Source organism: Ochotona princeps, chromosome 6, assembly GCF_030435755.1.
Source record: "Ochotona princeps isolate mOchPri1 chromosome 6, mOchPri1.hap1, whole genome shotgun sequence".
NCBI lineage: Eukaryota > Metazoa > Chordata > Mammalia > Lagomorpha > Ochotonidae > Ochotona > Ochotona princeps.
In genome coordinates this window covers 43,147,833-43,173,822 of record NC_080837.1, presented here as the reverse complement: position 1 = coordinate 43,173,822, position 25,990 = coordinate 43,147,833, and the positions used below count along the sequence as shown (strand labels likewise).

The following is a 25,990-nucleotide window of genomic DNA, read 5'->3' as shown; positions in this document are numbered from 1 at the left end:
GAGAAAATTCCACTCTCATGCAAGTTCAATCTGGGTGACTTTCACCAGCCTCTCCAGAGACTGACCTTCAACTCTCTTCTGAGGTTCATTTTGTCTGCAAGAAAAAGGCTCTGTCACTCAGGGAGTCAAGGCAGAAGCCTAAAAGTAGGGGGTTTCTCTTGAAATCTCCAGTCAAATTGATGCGTATTTAAAAACAAAGCATGAAGAATGTGTTCTACTAATACTTTGTGTATTTATTCTGCTTGAAGTGAGCAGTTTTTCTCCACTGACTGTAAAGCACCTAAAATTATGAATGAAAAGGTATACCTGTGTGTGTGTGTGTGTGCATGAGGTGCTTGAAATCCATAGATAGCTTTCTCATAATATGCATTCCTATGAACTTTTTAAAGACCCCTTGTCCTCATGGACTCATTTTTTTGGACATTATTTGCATTTTATTTTTCCATGAACTCTTTGGAATACCCTCCAGTGTATGTATCCAAAATTTCATCCATTAGAGTGTCTAGAAGAGAATATAAAATAATTTTAAACTGAAGAGAAAAGTAGAATTAGTGCTTGTATTTTAGCTAGTTATTCTTAAACATTTCATCATATCTTCTTCAGATTTTTAAAACCTACATATGGAATTCTACCTAAGGAAGAGGCATATATCTGGAACCCTAGACAATGTCTAAATAATATCTATAGTATAGCTAACATGGATTTTCTATACCCTATAGAAATGCTATCATGGCATATATTCTTAATTACGACATAAGTAATGAAAGTTTTGTGTCTTCCTTCCAATTCTTAAATCTCCTTTATTAATTCATTATCTCAGACTTCTAGTGCAATGTAAGAAAATGTGGTCTTAATTTTGCCCCTCAGAGTTCACTATTATGTTTGAAATTCACTGGAAGCTCTTGATGAATATTTCAAGTGTGACTCCCTTACTTAGATTAGTAAGAGGATTTCTGTCTGATCGTGATAAAGTAGATGTCTGGCCTCTCAGTTGAAACACAACATTCCATTTTAGAGTACCAGAATCAGAAACCAGCTCTGGCTCCTGGTCTCCTGCTTCCCGCTAAGACAGACCCTGGGGGACAGTGGTGATGGCCCAATCATAGACTGCTGCCATCCGTGTGCAAGTCTCAGACTGTGTTTCCACCTCTTAACCTTGACCTTAACCTTACCCCCTCATCCCCCCCATTGTTGTGGGCATTTGAGAGATGAATCTGGATACGTATGCTCCCTCTTACTGTCAACTTCTCTTTCACAATTGCTATCTTCATCTCAAATTTAAAAAGAAAATGAGAGTTGAGCTTTATCAAGGTGATATTTTTTGTTTCATTCAGTCATTTTAATATAGTGGTTTTTCTGTTAGCATGTTTATATGGTAGATATCGTTGATAAATTTTCAGATGGTACATGGTTCTTGCTTGCTTAACAAAACATGCATATTTGTGTGCTTTGCTTTGGTTGCGTTAGATTTTTTTTCTTGTATTCTTCATAATGTATCCTTTTGATTTTAATTTAGTTACATTATAAAAATAGAATATGGTCTGTGAAACAATGTGACTGAGGCTATTTTTAAGTTTTTTTAAAATCAGTTATTTTTGCAAAAATATATGTACCTGAAAAGGATGTGTGATGTTGAGTTGGTGAATTTCAAACTCTATATACAACCAGTGTATTGAGTGTCAATCGTTAGGTGTTTTTTTTTTTTTTGCTTGATCATCAGATTCTGTCAGAAAACTGCTACTTATCTCCTGTCATTTAGCTTATTTCATTTTGTTGTATGCATGTCACCGTTGGGTTTATATATTTTATGTCTGTGATGTTAGTTGCATCCAATTTTGTGAGTCCATCACACCTAACTCCAAAGTACTGCATATTTGTTTTAAGTCTCTCTGCTCTCCACCCTCCCCAAGAGTGAATCTATTAATCCAAGGTACTTCTTGATATCTGTTATATGTAAGATCCCCAAACAGTGTTTAATATAATTTTTATGTATATCAGAAGTGTATAGAAGTGGCTTCTTACTATGAGCACTTTTTGGGCAGTTTTCCCTCTAAATTTTTATCATTGGGTCATTTGGATTAGCATGCATAATCTAGCTCATAAAGCTATACTATCACTTTGGGTGATAATAGCACTTAATACTTGTCCTGTCATTTGTGGAAATATGAATTTTTTGACTTTTATAATCAATGCTTCAATAAAAGCTCTTTTGAATGTTTGTGTTCATGTGTAGGCATTTCACTGGAATATAAGTTGAGACTATAATTTCTGATTTTCTTTATGTATGCCTTTAAATTTAACATCCATCTGGGATACCTGAATGTAATATCTGGCTCTTTTCCCTGCTACTGTAGGCATTTGGATGTGACCCAGTGGATAGATGATCTTTCCTTTCTCTCTCTGCCTTTCAAATAGATGAAAATATATGAATTCGAAAAAAAAATATTAACAGTACTATTAGCAGTGTATGTAATTCGCACTACTTCTCATCAAGTAGTTTGAATTAACAAACATTTTAATATTTTCAAGTCTGATATGTGTAAATGTTATTCCACTGTGGTTTTAGCTTGCATTGTCATGAGGACGAGTGAGGTTGAGTGTTTTTTTCCTTAGGACTTGTTTATTAAAGAACTATTTTTTTTATTGTTCGGATATTTTGGGATTGTTTTCCATACTAATGTAACTTATCTTTTTTAGTGGTATCTCTCAATTCATATAATGTTGATACTTTTCATGTGGCTGAATTTTAAAGTCTTTTAAATTTTAAAAATATCTTCATCAATCTTTCTGGGTTCCCAAGTCATAGAGCTACTCCTCACATTCTACCAGGGCTGCCGTGGTCTTCACACTTATGTTTTTAGTCTACCAGAAGTTACTCTTATTTTTGAAGTACGAGTATTTTTCTTAAAACATATTTTTAAAATACTGTATTTTCCTCCTCAAATTTTAGTGCAGCCTAAGCTCATAGGTACATGATTCTCTTGATATACTTATTTTTCTTTTCTTAAGATCTGTTTGCTAGCCTCATTCCCATCTCATGCTAGTGTGTCTTTGTTTTTAAGAATTTTCAGTAGCAATAATTGCCCATATTTGTGGGCTAATGTGTGATACCTCAATCTGTGCAAATAATGTGCACCGATCAAAGATAGGACATTTCTCCTTTTTTTGATGTTTCCTTGTAACTGGAGACTTGGAGCTTCTTCTATTCATGCAAACAGGCTCTACTAAGTTAGAGTTTTCTTTATTTTGATACATGGGTGTTATTCTTTTCTTGTTCCATCCTCCACTTTTAATTAATTGTTGTTCAGTTAATTGAACCCAACTCTTGAACTGTTTATTTCAATGGGTAAGTTTTGTTTGTTATATTTCAAAATTGTATCATCACCTGCTATTGTTTCTTCTTGTCTTTTTCATTTAGTGTGTTGTTACTGTCATTGTTTATAGCAGTGGTTATTCTTATATAGACCTTGGTAAATGTTCATTGTTTAAAGTCTTGATTTTATTTCCTGTCTTTTTAAATTTTTTATGTTTTTTATTTTGAATTTTATGGTACAATTCCATAGGGTCTGGGATTTTTCCACTCCCTCACCCAAATTCCCACCCCTGACAGATTTTCCCGATATTATTGTTACAGTATAGACCTTCATAAGTATCATAAGTCCATCAATCTGTTATTTAAGTGTGCCCCAGCATTGTTGGTACAAACAAAACGTTAGCCAATTCAGCATTCCATTGTCTAAGTGTGTCCAACAGTTTCATTGGCGGTCCATCTTTGATTTGAAAGTAGGGATACGTATTGCATTGTATCTTCACATCTGAATATGATAATCTCTGATATACCTTTACTATGTGTTTTGGTATTTTTGTTTTCATTTTTGTTTCTTCCAGATAGTTGCTTTTCTCTTGTCGAATCCATCACTGACTCATAGTGGCATCATTTTATTCATAGGATTTAGGAGTTGATCTTAATCCTTGTTCAGATTCTTTCATTTTAGGCCCTTAGGCCAGAGCTGACAGCAACTTTTTCCAGCTTCCCTCACCCTCTAAGGAATGGTACTGAAGTCCCACTTTTGAGTCACAAGCGTGTGCCTTAGGGGTCCTTTCAGCCCCTGTAGTTCTGCTGTAACCTAACCCCATCTGCCTGCTCCCTCTGGAACTAGGGCACAGCAGGCCTTGTTTGTTTATGGGAGTTGTTTGCTACTCACCTGTAACTTTCAGCTTTCCTACTTGATAATTTAGAATTCATTGCACTGTAGGCTTGGAAGGGAGCCTACAAACTTGTGCATTTGTAGCATGGAATTCTATTTGGGTTATTTTTACTTTTATTTGGAAGACGAGTGCTTAGAAATACATTGCAATTGTTTGAATTTTTCTCAGCTGGTTACCACACTAGTTCACCTTTCATTATCCAAAAGCAGCTTTAGCTCATCCTCATCTCTCACCATCATATCTCCCCACACTCCCACCCCATGCCAAATACTTGAGATGTTGCCTTGGCTTTTCTTAACCACTTTACTTTAACTAGAAAGTGTTGTGACTGCCACCTAGTGATGGGAATCGGGCACATTGAAATTATCACCATGTTTTAAGTTTTATTCTAGAACAAGGTTTTTTCTTCGTTATTATTTTAAGTATTATCAACTCTTGACTTTTAAAATCACTAAGGTAGAGGGGAGACTAAATTAAGGGACCTTGTGTTCCTGGAACTTTAAGCTTCTTTAGTGTCGTCATTATAGCAGAATAGATAACAGAGATCAGAGGACCAAGTGAAACACAAATTATTCAGGGTTTGTCAGGTAGATTTTGACTTAATGACTATTTTCAGAAGAAAATAAGCTATTCATAAAAAGGTCATAGCCTAGAATTTATCCTTTTTGGGTACAATAAAAGTCAGACACATAACTGAATTTACTCCCATTTTTACATAGTTCAAATAGCCACCCTCAAAAGATTGCTGTAGTATTTTTTGAGTATTAAGTTATAATTAAAATACACTTATTCCCCATTTGCATTTTCTTTTTATTAGTTCCATTTTTGTCTGTATGGGCTGGTGATTTTCTAGCTCAATTATTTAAACCATCTAAATTGTTGTGCGTCTTTAACAGTAGACTTAGCTGGAAACTTACTGTATAGCCTGATTTAGGTCCCAGGCTACTTGAGCGGGTGCTCTCTAGGATATGTTCTTCCTGTACCAAATGGGGCATGCAGGAGGTTAGACAAACTGCAGCCAAATGTAAATTCCCTCCTTACATCTTGTTAGCTTGTATTCTTCTAGCCAGAGGAAGTCACATGGCCAGGTTAAACGCCATAGAAAGTTTTTAAATTCCAAGGAGAGGAGAAGTGGAAAGGAATAAGTATCTACTGAATAGTAATTGTGACTTTCACATCTGCATTTAATACAATTGAATAGAAGGGGATATTTCAAGAGAACAAAGGCTTAAAGAGTTAGTACTGGAGTGTACGTGGTGAAAACTTCTTCAAGTTTGCAAAGAGGTATGCCCTGTAAAGCCTATTAAGATTTGAAATGGGTGTGTTCATTTTTGTACATGCAGAGGTTATAGGGATTTTAAGTACATATATGGAAGGAGCTATAAAAACATAGTGAATGTCATACATAGTCAATTTGGGCTGCTGTAACACACTGTGCAATTTATTTTTCCTAGTTCTGGAGCTTGCAGAGACCAAGATCATGGAGTCAGCAGATTCCATGTCTGCTGAGGGTCCCTTCCCTGTGGGTTATCTAGTGGTGTTATCTAGCTGTATCCTCACTCAATCAAGGAAGGCACTTCCTCTCTGGAGTCCCTTCTATAGAGATATTAATCCTCTTTACAAGAGCTCTGCTCTCATAACCTAAGACTACTTCCTAATACTGTCACCTTGCGGGTGCGATTGATTTATTTGAAAGTCAAAGTTACAGAGTGAGAGAGATCTCACATCTGCTGGTTTACTTCCCAGGTGACCACAGAAGCCAAATCTGGGCCAGTATGAAGCCAGCAGCAGGAGCTTTTTCCTGGTTTCCCACACAGGTGCAGAAGCCTACTTGAACCATCTTCGGCTGTTTTCATAGGTACATTAACAGGAAGCTTGATCTGGCTGCCATATGGGTACCAGCACCACAGGCAATGTCTTTAACCACAATGCCACAGCACCAGCCTCTCAGGGGTTAAGATTTAACATGAACTTAGTAGAGGAGTACACAGACATTCAAGCCACAGTTGTAAAAAGTCAGTGGATTTGGGGAGTTTGGATGATTCCCCGTTTTTTTATTGTTATTATTATTATTATTATTATTATTTCATTTCATGACACAGTTCCATAGGCTCTGGGATTCCCCCAAGCCCTCTTTCCATATTGTTACAGTAGTACAGCTCATAACCAGTCATAATTCCATCATTGCGGGTATGGACTATGCAGAGAGTCCAGCATCCCATTGTCCAGATAAATTCAGCAGTTTCATTGGGAAACCATCCTTGGTCTGAAAGTAGAGCTGGCAGAATATCATCCCCTCTAATGAAAAGCCACAACACAAATTCAACAACGGGAAGAAACATGGAATTTTACACCATCATGAAGTTAATTGACATAGTACTAAATGACCAACCTGTTAAAGAATGCAAGTTCTTAACCACATCCTGTAACTACTTCATTGATATTTCAATTTTCGTTTATATATAACCGGCTGTTATAAAGCTTAAAATGGTTATAGGGTACTTTTCAGCTACTTCGTGCCTTTTTTTTCTTCATACTTATATTTAGCAGCTTATAGTATTCAAGCGTGATTTTTACTGAACTTCATGAATTTTAGGATAGTCCAAACAGGCTTATAACTCTAACAAGCCAAACGTTAACGATTGAGGAGCAGAACAGTTTTAGGAGGGGTGTGCAGAGGATTCCCCATTTTTGAATATTTGTAGCTTTGTATTTCTACTCAGAAAATGCTCAGTATTCTTGAACAAAGTCAGAGGTGGGAATGATAAATTCCTAAATTCATATGATGTCTTCCACCTGCTACCCAGTTTTAAACTTTTCTGGTATGAAAAGTGTCGTTTCTAAATATATGAAGAACTATAAATGTTGGTGACTCATTGATTTTTTTTCACTTCTGTATGACGTCATCCTTTTTGAAGAGGCAGAATGGGCCCCCTCCCCAAAGGTTAGTTCAGATAACTATACTGATAACCTTAGATATGCACTGTTTCTGCTTTTTCATACACACAACACACACGCATTTAGCGGTTATGAAAAAGTTTGTTTCTTGATAAATCTTTGGGAGAAAGAAAGGCAAGCCTCACAATCTGGTTGAGAAATGATTTGAGGGACAGTTAGGAGCGGAGACTGAATTAGAGTGTTTTAATGGTAGAGAATGTGTCAAGGCCTGAGAGTTCACACTTGTCAGAAGTGGCCTGGGTGGTTAATCTGCTTTCTTATCACACTGGCATTATGTAGAACACAGGGGAGGAGGCAGGCTTGAAAGCTATCAGTAAACATCAACAAATGGGTTGGGTTCCTTACTGTACTTTTCCTTCCCTATGCCCTCTGATAAAAGGCGATGACCTTTCACCAGCTACCATCTGAGGCATTCCATCCAAAACCTCCTGGAAGCTGCTGTCTTTTCTTTTGGCTTTGTTGGCCCTGACAGACACAAAGGTGGCTGTGCATCATCCAAACCACAGGGTCCCTGTGTCTGCATTCTTCATCAGTAATTTGAAGGGCTTACTGGGTACTGAGCTCAGGCAGTGTCCATGCCTTTGTGGTCTTCTGAAAGTCAAGATAGATCCGGCATGGTAGTCTGGTGGCTAAGCCCTTGCCTTTTCTGTGCCAGGATCCTGTGTGGGTGCTGGGACATGTCCTGGCTGGCCCACTTCCCATCCAGCTCCCTGCTTGTGGTCTCAGAAAGTAGTAGAGGATAGCCCACCCTGCACCCAGGTGGGAGACCTGGGAGAAGCACCTAAGTTCAGATTGGTTCAGTTGTGGCTGTTGTGGCTACTTGGGGAGTGAACCAGAGGACAAAAAGTCTTTTTCTCTGTTTCTCCATATATCTGAAAATCTGCCTTTCCAATAAAAATAAATAAATCATTAAAAAAAAAAAAGCCTGAAAGTCAAGAGAACAAATCTAATTTTATTTGTAGCCTTGGAAACTAATTGCTAGTGGCTTTGGCCATGATTGAGAATGTTCTGGTCAATGTTAGAGATGGTTAGAGAAAATTTCTGCATTCATTCATTCATTCATGGGTGAACTTGTTTGAATTTGTATACATCTGCTGTTGATTAACATGTTCTTCCAATTGTAATCCTTTATGGGCTGGCTGCTTGTGTTTGGCATATATTTGTATATTAACTTTCTTAAGACCATGGGTCTCAAAATTTGCTGCGTATGCTAATCTTGCAGAAGCCTTGTAAAAGTATCCATGGTTTCTAACTCAGTAGATTTGGAGTAAGACTGAGAATTTGCATTTTTAAGAAGGTACAGGTTATGCTGATGCCACTGATCTGAGGCATAAATTGTTAGCAATACTCGGTTAAGCAATGATTTCCATGAGATTAAACTTTTTATAAGATAATCATCTTTTTAAATTAATGTATATTAAAATAAATACTCAAGGGCCTGGCACAGTGGCCTAGCAGCTAAAGTCCTCACCTTGCGTGAGCCAGGATCCCATGGGGCGCTAATTTTAGTCCCGGCAGCTCTACTTCCCTTCCAGCTCCCTACTTGTGGCCTGGGAAAGCGGTAGAGGATGGCCCAAGGCCTTGGGACCCTGCACCCATGTGGGAGATCTGGATGAGGTTCCTGGCTCCTGGCTTCGGATTGGCACAGTACCAGCCGTTGCAGCTCACTTGGGGAGTGAATCATTGGATGGAAGATCTTCCTCTCTGTCTCTCCTCTCTGTTTATCCGCCTTTCCAATAAAAAAATCATTAAATCTTTAAAAAAAAATACTCAACTCTAAAGATAAAGGCCTTTTTTTCATAAAAAATAACCTTTGTGCAGTGTGTGCTAAGCTTTGAGCACAATGGTTGAGTCCTCTCCAAGTGTAATTCAGAGGGAAGATCCTTTTCCTTTAAAGTATGCACTGGAAAATATTTGCAAAAGCGAGAGTCAGTGGACAACAGAGGCGCAAGTAGTGTAAATCAGGATCCATAGAGCTGTGATTCTTGTTCAGTCGGGGTGTCACACATTTTCTAATTCCCCACCTGCGGACAGTTTAATCTTTCCAGTTTTTGTAAGTATGTGTGAGATGGGAAGAGTCTGAGATCTGAGTACAAACAAAATAAAAGTTAAGTGTAAACTAAAGACTGTGGGCCTGGAGATTTTTACAGAAAAGGTGAGAAAATTATAATCTTGTATCTTGATGGTAACAGCCAATTAAAACTCACATTTTTCTCTGTTGATTCAGGCTCATCAAATCTCCTTGAGATTTAAATTACCCAGGAAATCTGGAACTATGGAAAAGGTTTCCCAAGCTAATAGGTGATTCTGTAGTTTGGATAAAGCTAGGAACTTCTAAGTATCCAGGAATTTTGAGTTTTGTTTGTACCTAATATATATCCAGCCCAGAGAACAATAAAGATGCATGAATGAACAAAGCCAAGGAAACACATAGATATCTCAGTAAATAACATAGGTTCTTTTGTATGAATGTCATCTGTGGCACCTGGCATGTAATCTTGGGGAAGGTTCTTCAACCCAAGTAGCTCAGTTTCTTCTTCTGTACCATGGGCTTTAATCAAAAGGGTCTCTTCTGTCCGTCTGATGTGAGAATGGCATGAGATGATCTGTGTAAAGTGCTTAGAACGACTTCTGAGGAAAAACACGTAGTGAAGTTCTTTGTAGTAAGATATAATAGTGATCAATTAATTCATTTAGTGATGACCTAGCCACAGCATTGGCTACTCCATGACACCCACATTAGTAAAACCATCTTTAATTCTGCTGTTGGCAAATCAGAAGACACAAGCCCTGTGACATAAACTGTTGACTCTGTGTGTGTGTGTGTGTGTGTGTGTATTTAAACATATATTTGTTTAAGCAGATATATATGTGTGTGTGTGTTTAAGGAGGAGATTAATTATGCTTTGGTGGGTGTTAGTTTTGCAATTAAATCCTCATCCATTTATTACCAGATTAGTCATAACTACATCTGTCACACCCTTATGGGTATAAATTGCACAAAATGACTCATTTCAAACATATATTGTATATAATTTCCATATATAATATGAATGCTGCTCCCAGAGATAACAGTTTCACGAGAAGGTTCATTTAACTCGACTTCCTTTTTGACTGCTGTGTAGAGCTTGAAATTGTTTAGGGTTTACACATTGATCGTCACATTGAGTTAAGTTACCACTTATCCAAGATACAAGCTAGCTAAATTGCTGCATACTTATTTGATGAATATAAAGATTCTGTCATAATTATATCATTTTTTCATAAATGATAAAAAGTAATAGCATAAATGTACAGAAGGCAAACATATTTCCTTATGTTTTGTTAGAAATTCGTAAAGAAAGTTACGTGAAATGAAGGTTACACAATGAAATGCACATGTAACGCCACCTTGCTTTGTGGCACCCCAGCTGAATTGCCTTTCTTTTGGTGCTCTCATTCTCATGTTGTTCGGTAATCTTACTGCCTGCTTTCCTTTATCATTTTATCATTTGTATATGCCTAAGATTAGTGTTGTTGAACAGGAAGACTCGAGTATTTTTAGAAAATATCAGACATTTTCGTAGTAGCTGTAGAAATACGCACCCGTTGTAAAAGTTTGAGACCTCTTGTTATTCCAGATCTTAATCAATACTCAATTTTGTCAGACTTGAGATATTATGTATTACTAATGGTAGCAAACATCTTTTCATGTATTTGTATGTCTTCTTATAATACCTGTTGTGTTCTTATGGGCTCCATTTTCTCTAGCTTTGTTTTTGTGCTAGATTTTGATTGGTTGTATGTGTTTCACATAGATCCTCACATTTGGTGCTTTGTCTTCTCTCCCTTCGCTGCGCTTTCTGAGGAAAGCAGTTCTTCGTTTGAAACTAGTCAATTGTAACAAGTTTTTTTTTCTTTCTTTACATTGTGGTGCTATTGAGTCTTAAAAAAGTCTAATCTGAAGTTATAAAGTATTAATAGCATATATTTTATATTGCAAAATATTTATGATTTTGTGCTTTACGGGTTACTTTTTTGTCAACTCAGAATGGTGTTTAAAATGCTTTTAATTTTTAAAGATGCATTTATTTGTGTGAAAGTCTGACTTCAGAGAGAGAGAGAGTGCTGCCATCCACTGATTCACTCCTGAAATGGCTGCAATGGCCAGTGCTGAGCTAAGCTGAAGCCCCAGGATCTAGGAGATTCATCCCCATCTCCCTTGTGGGTGGCAGGGGCCCAAGTATGTGTGCGATCTTCTACTTTTTTGCAGTTCATTAGCAGAGGGGTGAATTGGAAGTGGAACAACTGTGACATGAACTGGAGTCCATACGGAATGCTGGTATTACAGGAGTTGGCTTTACCTGCCATACCACAATATTGATGCCTGAATTATTTATTTTAATGTCTAAGGAACATAGAGATTGAGAGACAAAGGGAGATCTGTCTGCTGGCTCACATCCCAAAAAGCCATAATTGCCGAGAATTGGCCTGGCTGAAACCAGAATCGTGGAACTCCAAACAGGTCTCCCATGTGTATAGCAGGAACTCCAGTATTTAAAATATCATCTGCTGCTTTCCCAGGTATATTAGCAAGAAGCTGCATCAGACACAGAGCAACCAGGGCTCAAGTTGGCACTCTGATGTAGAATACTGACAATGTAAAAAGTGCCTTGCCCTCTGTGCCACAATGTTGGCCATAATAGGTATATGATTTAAAGTTGAGATCCAACTTTATTTATCCTTAAGAGGATGCGTTCTTCCAATCTGTCATCTTTGAAATAACTATTTTTTGTGCAAGCAAAAATATTCAGTGCTACTTCTGTCGCAAAAAGTGACAAATTCATGCTCTATTTCTGGGTTTGCTATTTCATGTTGTTTATTTGTTATCCCTGTGTCAGTATAGCACCATTGTAATTAAAAGTAATTCTTGTTACTTGGTAAATTAAGTTGTCCTAGTATATATTTTCTTGGCTCTTATTTGCATTTCTGGACTTTCATACACATCTTAGAATCAACTTGTAAGTTTGAAACAAAGCAGAAACCCTCAAGGAATATTGAAGAATTGTACTGACTCTCTAGTTTGGGAATTGTTATGCAACATGAAGTCTTTTAATAAAAAACATGGCTTAAAACACTTTATAAGACGTTTCAAAATGCTTTCTCGTGTGAGTCCCTTGTCTAGTTTTGAAGTTGTTTCCTAGGATCATCACATTTCCAGGGGGGCACTGTAAATGTTATCTTTTAAGTTTTCTTCTGAAAAATTTTGACCACTATGAGGATTTTTTTTTTGCTCATGTCTAGTAGCTTTACTGAGCTCACATATCTATTGCCTTTGTTGAGTATTTTAGATTTTTCTAAATACACATGGTGAGTAATAGCTTTATTTTTCCTATGTGATCTGTATGTTTACTTTTCCTTGCCCTACTGCATCTGCTAGTAACCCTAGAAAAATGTGACTGTAAATTAGGGTAGAAAATATACTTGCATTATGCTTTGTCTCTTGGAGACATCGTTAAAGCTATAATATATTTTGTGTGGTCTTAAAAAATTATGTAATGTTGTTGACTGCTCAATACCATGTCAATTAATTCCATAACGATGTTAATTGTTGCAGATGGTATATTAGTGCTTTTATTTGACCGGGAAGATACTCTGCTGACTCTGCCCTCAGACCAGAGAGGGTCTACTCAATAAGTAGTTGGACTTGTCTGGACTATAAGATGTTGGACTCTATGCTTGGCAAATACTTGCAAAGAGGGAATTTCAACTGAACTTGAACTATGGTTATGCAGCGGGGTGGAGGAACCCACCATGGGGGGGAGAATCCCAGATTCTATGTAATTACAACACAAGGTAATTAATGAATAAATTCAATAAAAAATTATGTAATGTAGAGTTAACTTTTCTTTCTGGTGTACAGTTCTTAAAGTTGTCACACATAGAGATTATAATTATAAGTAACTGTCACCATATTCAGGATAGAAAATAGTTTCAACATCCTAAAATTTCTTTGTATGCTCAACCTTTCTAGTCAAACTCTCTCCCATTGCTAAACTTCTGCCAATAGCTTTTGATGTGTACCTTATCCCTCAGATTTATTTTCTTCCAGTGTCATATAAGTGGAGTTAGATGATGGTTAGTCTCCTGAGACTGACGTCTTTCACTCTGCTGCCTGTGACATTCATCCATGCTGATGAACTTTTCCAGTCACCACAGGTGACTTTGGGTTCATTGGTTTAACTGAGCATATTCTCTGGCCCTTGAGATACTCTGCTTCCTTGGACAAGGTACCGATCACTCTTTGTAGTGGTTTCTTCATCTGTAACAATTAAAATGATAGTACCTATCGTTATTGTGGGGAGTAAAGTGAGTTAATCCATAGGAAGTCATTAAAGCAATACCTGATTCGTAATACATGGTCCACACATGAAAGCGATTAATATTGTCTCCAATATTAACAGAAATTTCTGTGTAAAAAGCAACTTAACAAGTTCAAACAACAGCACTAAAACCAGTTGGCGTGGGGTGTACTGAGCAAGCAGCAGGAGTAGCGAGGGAGGACATGGAGTGGGATGCTGCAGCCAGGCTGCGTGGTCTGGCCACAGGGAGTCTGACTTCACTGTAAGTGCAGTGGAAGGTCTGAAATGAAACAGGATCTGACTCAGGTCTTCAGTAGATTATTCAGGCTGTTGTGAGGAGCATCAGTTACAGTGGTGGTAAGAATGAAAACAGGTGTTAATCCAGGGGGCAAGGTAGAGGTGGCACAGATTACAATGGTGGCTGTGGGGATGGTGACAGATGGTTTGGTTCAAGGGATTGTTTGGCTGTAGAAGTTAGAGAATATGTGGGTCTGGCTCAGTGGTCACATGACCCCTCAAGCTCTGTAGAATGGCTGGCCATGATGATGAACAGCAGCCCTTCTTCCTCGGGAAGCCTTCACCACAGTTTTGCCCATGTACTTTCAGAACCGAAACCTCAGCTTTCAAATGTGATTCATGAAATCCATTTGGAGAAATAGCCTTTCATGTATTTTAAAGTGAGATCTGTCTAACTTCTTCGTTACTCTTTCTCACAACTCCAAACACTTTTATAAAAAATGGACTTAGTCTGCCAAAACCGTCTACCACAGCATTTTGCTTTGTGCTTCTTTGCAGCATGTATGGTTCTGTGACCTGACATCCTTAACTGTTCTGCTGGAAATAAAGTTGTCTTGGCTGCTTCATGTTTAGCCAGTGGGATGGTAGTTTTAGCGGTTGGCTGGAGTTCTTTCGTACACTTGGGACATATTGTTGGAATAAACATGGTTAGATTCACATTAAAATTGGACCAGAAAAAAAGTTTTGTTTCCCTTTCTGCCTTCATTTAACTCCACAATCTCTCTTCTGAAAAACAAATAGTCTTGACTTTGTGAGGTGACCTAAAGATAAAATCAGCCCTGGGTGCTTGCATTCAAGTGGAGGATTTTTTGTTTTTTCTCTCTCACTTTTTTTTTTTTCTTTTTCTTGAAACAGAGTTAAAAATAGAGTTCTCTGATCTGGCATTGAAAGTTTTCTTTTATTTCCTGCTAAGTCTGTTTCTTAACAGTTCTGTATTTATTCTCCATGGGGCCTTGTCTTCCAACTCCTCCTTAAAGACAAACACCTGACCCATTCTTTATCTGGAACACACTCATCATGGTTTGTTTGGATTTTTTAATCCTGTCATATCTGCTTAATTTGGGGCTTTCCATGATTTAGGATTTGTTAAAAAAAAAAAAGTGGGGGTCCTCCTTTTATCCTAAAGTATTTGTCATGTCTTGCCCCAATTTTTCACATCCTTTTCAGGCTAATGTCAAATGGTGCTCTTAATTACTCAGTTTTTTTTGTTTTTTTGTTTTTTTTTTTTTAATACTAGGGCCTCTGGATTCTAGAAGTGCTTGCTTGAATTTTGTGCCTAATTCTGTTTCTTTTGTAATCTTACAGAATACCAAGCTGCCATTTTACACTTGAAGAGAGAACACAAGGAAGAAATTGAAAACCTGCAGGTACATTTCTTTAATTCTGCTGCACTGATTATTGGATATTTGGTTTCCTTATGGGCTATAGTAAATATTTCTCTTGTGTTGAAGTATTGAATGGAACAGTATCTGCAGCCTGCCCTTGCTAGTAGGCCCTGAGTTTATCCTGAGAATGAAAATCTTGTAGAACTCGCTTCCTAATTTTATAGAAATACCATTAATATATTTGCTTTCATTAGAAAAAAGATCATTTTACTACTTTTAATGAAGGATAGAAAAGGATATTTGGACTTGGACTGTTTATCTGAAGTATTCTAAAGGTCATTTGTCCTGGACATAGAGTGAATTATGTTGTGTTTACTCCTGGTCATGTGTTCATGTTTGTATGTCACTTAGCACACCCTGCAGTGTCCTTTAAGGAGCTGGGAGGAGCTGGGTTAAGTCATTCCACATCTCCAGGAAGGAGAGAGAAATCAGCAAGTTATCCTACTTTGTGGAGCCCAGAATGACTCAGGGGTCACTTCTTTTGTCTTATCATCTAATTGCCATTCCCTTTTGTTTGGTGTATACTTGCTGTATCTATAATGAGAAGCTCAGAATATGAACTTTAAAGAACCAGCAGGGTCTAGTTACTTGGTGGCTAGAGCAGCCTCATACTTTAAGAGAGTAACAGCACAATTTAAATTGAATGTTGAACTTCTTTCTTAGTAAGTGCTAATGAATCTCTTACTAATAAATGAATTTGTGATTAAATATTTTTTTACAATTTTGTTGAAAAATAGAAGTTGCATATGTTTTTGGTGTATGACATGCTTTTGAGGAGATACACCTTGTGCGATGTGAATAAAGTGAGCAAATTAACATATTCATAGCCCCCATGTACTTACCATTTGCTTTTGGTGAAAACACTTAAATTCAACATTTAGCAATTTTCAAGTATACAATGCAGTGTTACTGACTACAGTTGCCAAGTTGATATCACATACTCTTCATGTCTAAATGAAATTTTATATCCTTGATCAATAGCTCCATAATCCTTTCCCCTACCTTCTTCCTTTCCCAGCCCCTGGTAACCACCATCTACTGTTTGATTCCATAAGTTTGACTCCTGCAGATTCCATGGCTTATCTCATTTAACATAGTATTGTGCATATTCTTCTCTGTTGTTGGAAACGATAGGAATCCCTGCCATTGAAGGTTGATCAAGCTTCCTTTTTGGATATACCTACCTTCACGGTTTCTTTATCACTCTTTCACTGGGGGTCACTTACTTTGATTATGTATCTCAGCTTTTGTGACTATGAAATGGATTACATACAAATTGATCGCAAATAGTAAAAATTTACTAGATGAGTCATATAATAAGAATTCCGGCATCGTTCAGCCAGCCAGCTTTATGTAGTTCAAAAGAAGGAATGAGTCTGTTTCTCAAAGAAACAAAAAGCTGGAAAAGTACCTGTGTCTCCTGGGGGAGAAAGAGAGGTGTGGGGCCTTTATCTCCTTTGCTGCATGATGCCCTGTAGAGACCTGTCTTTCTTTTCCTTTGTTCTGCTGTGAAAAAAGAGTCTCAGAGAAGCTGAGGTCGTTGCCTATAATTTAAGAAACAGTTTCTTGAAGTAGGTAGGGACAAAGTGTTTCTGTAGCAGTTTTATGAACAGCCAAGTTGCAAGAGTTAAGACTAGCTTTTGTCAAGCTGTAGATCAGTCTGTGAATAGATCCTTACTATTTCTGAATCTTTACGATATGGTAGGTGTTATTCTAAGCACATTATATGTAATAACTCATGTTAAATGTTTGCAGAATCCCCATGATCTCACACCTGAAACTAAGAAATGTTTGGAAATGAGAAAGGGAGGAATAACAGGTAGAAAAAAGAAGTATATTGCAATCAATGATGATTTTCATTTAAAATATAGATTTACACTGAAGTATGGTTCACGGTGGGAAAGTCTTTTAAAATTGTGAATTGCTCCTTAAAGCTTTTATTATTATTATTATTATTATTTTTAATTCATTAGTTACATTGTATTATGTGACACAGTTTCATAGGTACTTGGGTTCTCCCCACCCCTCCCCAAACCCTCCCACCATGGTGGATTCCTCCACCTTGTTGCATAACCACAGCTCAAGTTCAGTTTAGATTCCCCCATTGCAAGCGTATACCAAACATAGAGTCCAGCATCTTATTGTCCAGTCAAGTTCAACGGCTTCTTAGGTATACCCTTTCTGGTCTGAAGACAGAGCCAGTAGAGTATCATCCCAGTCAATTGAAAGCTCCAACATACCATCAGCAAAAATTTACATCATTATGGAATTAATTGACATAGTAATGAGTAACCAATATGTTAAAAGTAAATGCTAGTTCCTAGCCACCTTCTGTGACCACCTCACTTACATTTCAATTTTAGTTTATACACAACATGTAACATTCATAACATAACATGTTATACATAACATCATATCATCTTAAATTAAGGCAAACATGTGGTATTTAACCTTTTGGGATTGGCTCATTTCCCTTAGCATTATGGTTTCCAGTTTGGCCCTCACTTCCTAAAAAAGACTCCAAAAGCAGTAGAAATCGAGACCAAAATAAACAATTGGGACCTCATCAAACTAAGAAGCTTCTGTACAGCTAGAGAAACAATCAACAAAGTAAAAAGGCAACCCACAGAATAGGAGAAGATCTTCGCACACGACATAAGTGATAGAGGGCTAATCTCCAGAATATACAAAGAGCTACGAAACAACCAAAATGTCAAAACAAACAAGCCACTCAAGAAATGGGCACGGGAAATGGGCAAACACTTCACAAAGGAACAAACCCAAATGGCAAATAAACATATGAAAAAATGCTCAAGTTCCCTGGCAATAAGGGAAATCCAAATTAAAACATCAATGAGGTACCACCTGACGCCAGTAAGACTGGCCCACATGAATAAAAGCACCAACAACACTTGTTGGCGAGGTTGCGGGGGAAAAGGGAACCCTACTCCACTGCTGGTGGGGCTGCAGGCTGGTACAGCCTCTATGGAAATCAGTATGGAGAATATTCAAACAACTCAAGTTCAACATACCGTATGATCCAGCAATAGCACTCCTAGGAATATATCCAGAACACTTGTTCTATGAGAAACCAACATGCACTCCTATGTTCATAGCAGCACAATCAGTAATTGCAAAAACATGGAAGCAGCCAAAATGCCCATCAACAGAGGATTGGATAAGAAAGCTATGGTTCATCTACTCCATGGAATACTACTCAGCTATTAAAAAAAACAAAATGCAGTTCTTTGTGGCCAAATGGGCCAAACTGGAAATCCTTAAAGCTTTTAAAACATTTCTAGAAGAACCCTGTGACCCTGTCACACTGCTGCCATTTGGGTGGTGTTCATGGTTTACACATTTAGCTGTGGCTTGAAACTGTTCTAGGAGTCACAGACAGATCATCCTTTTGATTGGAAATTGGCATTCTCCATCTCTGATCTGACTTGGAAAAGCGCCTTGCTTGGCTAAAGCAGCCTATTAAAGATTGAATTAGGAATAAATGTTTCAAGAAATGGTAATTTTTTGAAAATAGAAAAAAAAACTGGATTCTTGGTTGTTTCTAACAAAAAACCTGTAACACTGGTGGTATAGAGTTGGTTGTGCTGACTTGAGCCTGCTGGGTTAGAGCAGCCGGTGTCCCCTTCAACTAGCACTTGTGCTCTCTGATGTGCCACTGTGTACTCTGGACAATTTCCCTTACTTGGTTCCCCTAGGTTTTCTTTCTTTCTTTCTTTTTTAAGATTTATTTATTTTTTTATTTTTTTAAAATTTATTTTATTGTATTTATTTTATTGTATTGTTGTTGTTACATAGTTAATTACGGTTTAGAAAAAGGTTCAGGGGGTATAGGGAAGTGGGTAATACTTTTATGTCCATATTGTTTCCATCATGTATCTGAGGTAAAGGGGGATATTGAGGGAGAAGCCCCACCCTGTTTCCCGCCCACCCCAAGTCCCGGATGTGGGGCATGCTCTGAGATCCTTGCTCAAGTGGTTTTAATAGTTCTCCAGTTATGAATCGCTGCCAGTTTCGCTCGATGAGGTCGTCCACTGATTGATACGGTCCATCATAAAGTCTCCGTTTGCCCCATATTTCGCTGCCAACATATAGCTGAGATGAATGTCCCCTAGGTTTTCAATAACTCCTGTTCTGTGGGCTATATTGAATATAAAAATGAAATAACTTATTTGTCAGCAGCATTGACCAAAAACAACAAATACAATTCATAAAACTAGCAGGCAGTCACTTAGCCTGAGTGTAATTGTTGATACTCAGCATCACACAAAGTACCACAAGTCCAATCTCTTGTCTCAGGATTTGTGGAAGGCCGGGAATAGAAAAACCAGCATTGCGGTGCTCAACTCTTTATGCATCATTTCTGTTAAGATTCCTAAGATTTTCTTTCTCCAGTTAAGGTCATGGAGGAGTCAGATGTGTTCTAGCACTTCGTCAACATGAAAACTTTCTATTTGTAACCCTAGAATTGTAAGGATGTAACGTTTAATTTTTCAGTTTCCTCACCAACAAAGAAGTAAACATTGTCACCTAAGATACCTTAATTGGACAGTTGACATTTCTAACCCATGGTAATAAGTGGGGATACCTGATGTTTTTCATCTTATCCCTGCCCTATAGTAGTGCTTCTCTTTAGGAAAAGGCAAAGGGCTCTGTCTTAAGACAAGACTTTTCTAAGGTGTACCAGCTTATGCATATATCTGCCTTGCAGTTCAAAAGCAGAGATTTCTGAATGACTTGGAATGAATTTGTTTCTAGAACTATGTCTGCTTTTGTACAAACTTGGAGTCTTTGGCTTACTGCTCTATTCCAATCTCCAGTGGGAGAGTGATGGCACATCAGGTATTTTCCATGACTTCACTATATTTTATGCCCATTTATGATGTAACCACAGCAAAATTCTCTTGTTTAGTTTTGTCCAAATATTCTGCCTTGAGAGTTTATGTTCACTCCATGCTATTTAGTACCATCTGCTTCATTTTCCAATTCTGGATAATTCTAGACTACTCACTTCATTTTTGCAAAGGTTGCACTTATCCTGTATTATTTGTTTTGTGTTGTGATAACAAAATACCTGAAGCTGAGTGCTTGATAAAATAAAAAGGATTGGAAATTTTTGCCAGCCTGGTACCAGCACCCTGGTGAAGGCCTTCCTAGTGGCGTGGCAATATGATGGAGAAATGGAAAAGGAAATGTGTCTGCTGAAGAAAGCATGCATGTGGGATGGCCCTCTTTTGTAACAACCTGGTTTGTGGGACTTACAAGGAGAAATAGACTCTAGCAAGAAAATCAGTCAGTCCTACTTATAGACATTCCCATCACCCATGTGTATAAGAGGCTCTACCTCTTAAAAGCTGCTGTCTTCTGATACCACCACACTGAAGACTAGACTTCACGCACATGAACTTAGTCAAACTGTATCCAAATCATGGCATTAGCTTTAGAGGCTCTCATTTATTTCAGATAGTTTTGTATGGAGTAACCATAGTGCAGAAATGTATAACTACCAGGTTTATATATAAAATAGTTCAGATTAACTTATGCAGGCTATGAGAAAAATCAGTTCTTCTACAACACAAATAACACACTTTTAGAAGTTGCTTAAGAACTAGGATTTGAAAGTCCCTGTTACAGATATTTTGCAAAAACATTTCTGTATATGGCTTGTCTTTTTCATTTTTGTAGTCCAAGGTTTGAGTCTGATTTAATTTTATTTGTGATGCCACTGTGAAAGAACATGAATCTAACCATCAGGATTCCAGTTCAACTTCTTGCACTGTGATATTGGAAAATCAGTCTGTTCCTCAGATGCTCATTTTTTCACAGCTTCATGAAGTGTACAGTAATAGTAATATTATGAGAAGAAGTAATGTAGACGTAACCTTCTTCTAAGATTGTTCAGTATGATGTACTTTGAAGATACCAGTTATGTGGTACCTACTCAGGAAATGATATAGTCTTTGAGGAGGACTTTTTAATGATCTTCCAGCTGTTTGTCTCCCTCTGTACTCTATGTCAGGGTTATCTAAGCCAGGATTTGCCTGAACTCATTTTTCTTGAATTAAATGCCTTAAAATGCTCCTTGACTAAAGGCTTTTGTGGCCAAGTAAGTTTGATAAAATCCTTGTATTCCCCTTGTTAAAGATTTATCACATAGAACATAAGAGAAAACTCTAGTAATTTTTACCCTGAAATTCCATTTATGAAATACTATGCAATATTAATTATCATCTCCATATGGAATCTTCTTGAGTTAAAGGTAGTAGTTCGATTTTCCTGGCATACTCACAAGGTTTTATTAATCTGCAACTTGTAGATACCTTGGAAGGAGTAACAATTTTATTTCTGTCCTTGATAGTAAATAATAAAGTTTTTGCCCCATGGATAACTTATTTCTTAGAACGTGCTATAACTGAAAAACTGTAGTACTTTTAATCAAATTCCTACTATGTACCAATTTCAATACTATGCTTTTAACATTAGTATTATGAAGAATAAATGTAGAAATATAAGTAAGGCAGTAAGTTTGATCCTGTGTTAAAGGCAGTAGAAAATGAGGCTCTGAGAGTATGGCCTGTCAGAAGTTCTGAACTAGTGAGTGGGAGAACCTGAATTTGAATCTGTTTAGATTTATCTGATTTTGAAGCCAATATTTTTGCATTAAGCAACATAGTATTCAAGGAAAGAACATTATTAGATTTAGAATCAGAAGAACCAATTTTATTCTCATGTTTGGCACTAGGAACAAGGAAAACTTAAAGTAATATGTTGGGTTCATTTTATGAATTTCTAAAATAAGAGATAAAATCATGTACTCTCTAATAGCTTCTTTGAGTGTTATGATTGACTCTTTCATGGTGGAAAACATTTTTTTTTAATTCTTCTATTTAAAAAAAAATTCTTATTCTGTGTTACAGCACAATAAGTTCCTTCCTGCAGTGGTGGCATCTCATATAGGCACTGGTTTGTATCCTGGCTGTTCCACTGCTGATCCAAAAGCCTGCTTATGGCTTGAGAAAGCACCATTGGGTGGCTCAAGTACTTGGCCCCCTAACATTCATGTGGGAGACCTAGAGAAAGCTCCTTTCTCCTGGCTTCAGATCAGCTAAGCCCTGGCTGTTGCAACTGTTTGAGGAGTGAACTGTTGGACAGAAGATATCTGCCCCTCTCCCTCCCTCCTTTTCTCCCTCCCTCCCTCTCTCCCTCCCTCCCTGTCTCCCTCCCTCCTTCCCTCTTCCTCTCACTCTCTCCCTCCCGCTCTCCTCCCTTCTCTATACCTCTCTGTTATTTAGTCTTTCAAATAAAATGAATCTTAGCAAAATTGTTTACCACCTTTGCTTTCAGGTTAGAACTATCTAATTCAGAATTCCTGAATCTCCATTATTTATGCATCTGTCTCATTTAAGAAAAAACAACTTTCCCCCCTCTAAGTTTTAGAGGTCCTCTCTAATCAGGGCTCTTCTCCTTTCTGCTTGTGGAGCAGTGTGGTAAGATCTTCAGTTATACTCTGAATGGAGCACTCTACGCAGATGTGTTACTCCACAAAAAGGTGCCACTCTTAGAATATCACAAACACTGTAGGATTCCCAGTTCTTCTTTGCCAGAGGAAGGAGGTGCAAGCAATGGATGGGTAGGACATCTTGAGAGCTGCACTTCTTCCATTTTGAAAGAGGAAGGGGAAAAAGTGAGTTCCCTGTGTCTGTGTTATGAGGAGTGAAGTAATTTAAGAAGAATATTGTTATCTTAAAGATTGTTTTCAAACATTTATTTTTGTCTACTTGAAAAACAGCCTACATGCCCACAGAGTCAGGGCTGGCCAGCCAAAACCAGAAACTTCCTCTGGGTCTTCTACATGTGTGGCAGAATCCAAATTCCTGGACCACCATCCATGGCCTTCCCAAGATGTACTACCAGGAATCTAGATTGAAATGGAGAAGCTGGAACTTGAACTGGCCCTCTGATACAGGATGCAGGTGTCTTGGGTAGTGTGCCACAGTTCCCATCCCAAGACTATTGTTTTTTGACCAGCACTATAAACAATGTGGAAGTAGGCTCCCTGGAACTGACAGATTGTTTTATCTGTTTTTAATTACTGCTCTTTGGGTTGTGGGATGTAAGAACTGGCCAACAGAGACATTTCCTTTACGGGAACCTTTTTCATTTACTCCGTTCATCACATGCGTAGTTCCTAACTAAGGGGAAACTTCACTTAAGCAGTGGCCTCTGGCAGGCCCCTACTCATTGTGCAATGCAGTCACATTTCTAATATAGTAATTTTCACTATAAACTGATCTTGGGAAAGAGGCCAATCTGAGTATTAACTTATGTTGTACCTTATTATCCCCAAGAGAACCAAATGACATGTTGGCCTTTATTAAGAGAAGCTGATAGACTTCTTAATTTTTCTATCTTACCCACTGATATCATTCTGAGAGTTTACATGTTGCTGTTGAAACAAAGTTGAGTATGGACCTCACTTGACTTTCTAGTTGTAGGTTATAAAGACATAAATCCTGAGCCATTTCCCTCTGTTGCATTCTTGATTATCAGCATGAAACATTTACATCTTTTATTCCCTGAGAATGCTATGAAAGAGAATAACATGTAGACCAATAAACAAAATTTTCACAAATGTGAAATATGATTTTATAAACCCTCCTGGTATTCCCCTAAGTGCTGATATGAGTATAATCCATTACTGAGATACCAAAAATTGCAAATGTTGAGAAATATTTTATTTCATCATTTCATTGTGGACATATAATAAAATGTTATGAGTTTAATAGATTTGCTGGCTTGTTGGTGTTGACTCCTCTTTGGCCGTTAGCTACTGAGAAACATTTAGAGTTGAATTTTGAAGGGAAACATGAAGCAATTTATTGCCTTACTGACTTGAAGACGCCGTCTTCCTGCACATAATTTAGATACATAAGCTGTGCTCACCAAGAGAAGCAAATTAGTTGCAGGATAAGTAATATGTTCAATTCTCGTTTGTATCACCGAGGTTGATAATGGTTTCATGCATCTCTGTCATGCGCTGTTGTTTCCAGTCATCCCTGATGAGTCTTAACCCCAGGGCATTAGTATATGAAGACCAAGAATGCTGTGTTGTTATTGTTGTTTTTCTCTGCAGTTTTTAAACTTTAAGCAACTGGTTGATCCCAGAACAGATGACTTCTCAAATGTTGGCCTTTGATTCTTCATGTGTTAAGAGGAAGTAAGGAATAGTAGAGCACAGTGGGGAGAGATGCCTTCTTCTCTCAGACTTATTCTCAAATGATCAATAATTTTCTGAGTGACACACAATCATTTTGTACTGTTCTTTGAGGAGAACATGGAACCAGTTGGAGTAATTTGCCTTCTAGCTATAAAATTATATTATTTCTGGCCTGGGAATCTACATACCTGACTCAAGTTAAGCCAAAAGGCTGGAAGATTTCCTTTTCCAGTGGTACCTAAAGTGATAGGTATCCAACTGAAAGTTGGGGAATAGTTGTCTACTTAAAAAAATAAGATTTATTTTGTATTTGAGAGGCAGGGTTACGGAGAGAGGAGAAGAAACAAACAATCTTCTATGCACTAGTTCACTTTTCAAATATCTACAATGGCTAGGACAAGGCCAGGCCAAAACTAGGAACCTGGGGTACAGAGGCCCAAGACCTTGAGCCACCCTGCTTTGCTTTCCCAGCTGCATTAGCAGGGAGCTGGATCAGAAGTGATACAGCCAGGATTCAAACTGGTGCTCATATAGGATGCCAGTGTCAAGGCAGAGGTTTACTTGTTATGCCACAGTGCTAGGTACAGTTGTTGATTGAGACAACTAGACATTGCTAGAAATTTATTCATCACTTGTAGTGTTAGGCAGATGCTATAAGAGAGCCACACCCCATGAGGTTTATTTCTTAGCATAGTATCATGTATAGAATTAGTTTTGAATAATTTAAAATAGTTAGAAGTGCTCGAATCCAAATTCTTACTACCCATTTCATGTTGTCTTATATCCAGGCTCCTTTACTGGTTTGTGTTGGTTTGCTGCTAAGAACATCTCTGTGACCTTGGTATGGAGTGTGGAGAGGCTGAGCATTAACGCTGCCTTCTGCTTCTTCTATGGTTTCCTAAATCTTTGAGCTTTCTGTCTTCCTGCATTTCTGTTTCTTCTTTTCTTTCTTTAAGATTTATTTATTTGGCAAGCAGAGTGACAGAGACAGAAAAATTGAGAGAGAGGTATCTGTGTTTCATCTCTTGGTTCACTCCCCAAATGACCGTGATGTTTAGGGCCAGACCAGGCCCAAGGTAGGAACTGGGAATTCCATGAAGGTGTCTCATTTGGATTTAGGCCCAAGGTTCTTGGGCCATCTTCTGTTGATTTCCTAGGCACGTTATCAGGGAGGTGGATTGAAAGAGCAGCTGGCACACTAACCAGCACTTTGATATAGAATCTGACATCATAGGTGGTAGCTTAACCACATACATCACGACACTAGCCCGACTCCCTCTAGCTTCCTCTCTCCTCCTCTCCCCATCACTCCCTCCTGCATCTTCCTTGATATATTTATTTAATAATGTATCTGTTTAGCTATTTTATTTGAAATTCAGTCATAGAAATTTCCCATTTGCTAATTCACTTCCCAGGTGGTCCAAACAACCAGGGCTGAGCCAGGATAAGGCCAGGAGCCAGGAGCTGCTTGTGTGGTATCAGTCAAACATTTTGGCCATTACAGGGAACTGAATCTGGAGTGGTTTTTTTGAACTGGCATGCACATGGGATGCTGGCATCACAGC

The 25,990-nt window shown here is 37.9% G+C and overlaps 1 protein-coding gene across 5 annotated transcripts in view; it reads left to right on the top strand.

The window, feature by feature from the left end:
- The window catches only part of FMN1 (formin 1), a 395,926-nt gene that overhangs the window by 158,357 nt on the left and 211,579 nt on the right, over window positions 1-25,990 (top strand). For all 5 annotated transcript variants that reach the window (XM_058666107.1, XM_058666110.1, XM_058666106.1 and 2 more), the window contains one exon: window positions 15,111-15,172. In XM_058666107.1, coding sequence (XP_058522090.1) covers window positions 15,111-15,172 — 62 coding nt within the window. The remainder of the gene's footprint in view (window positions 1-15,110; window positions 15,173-25,990) is intronic.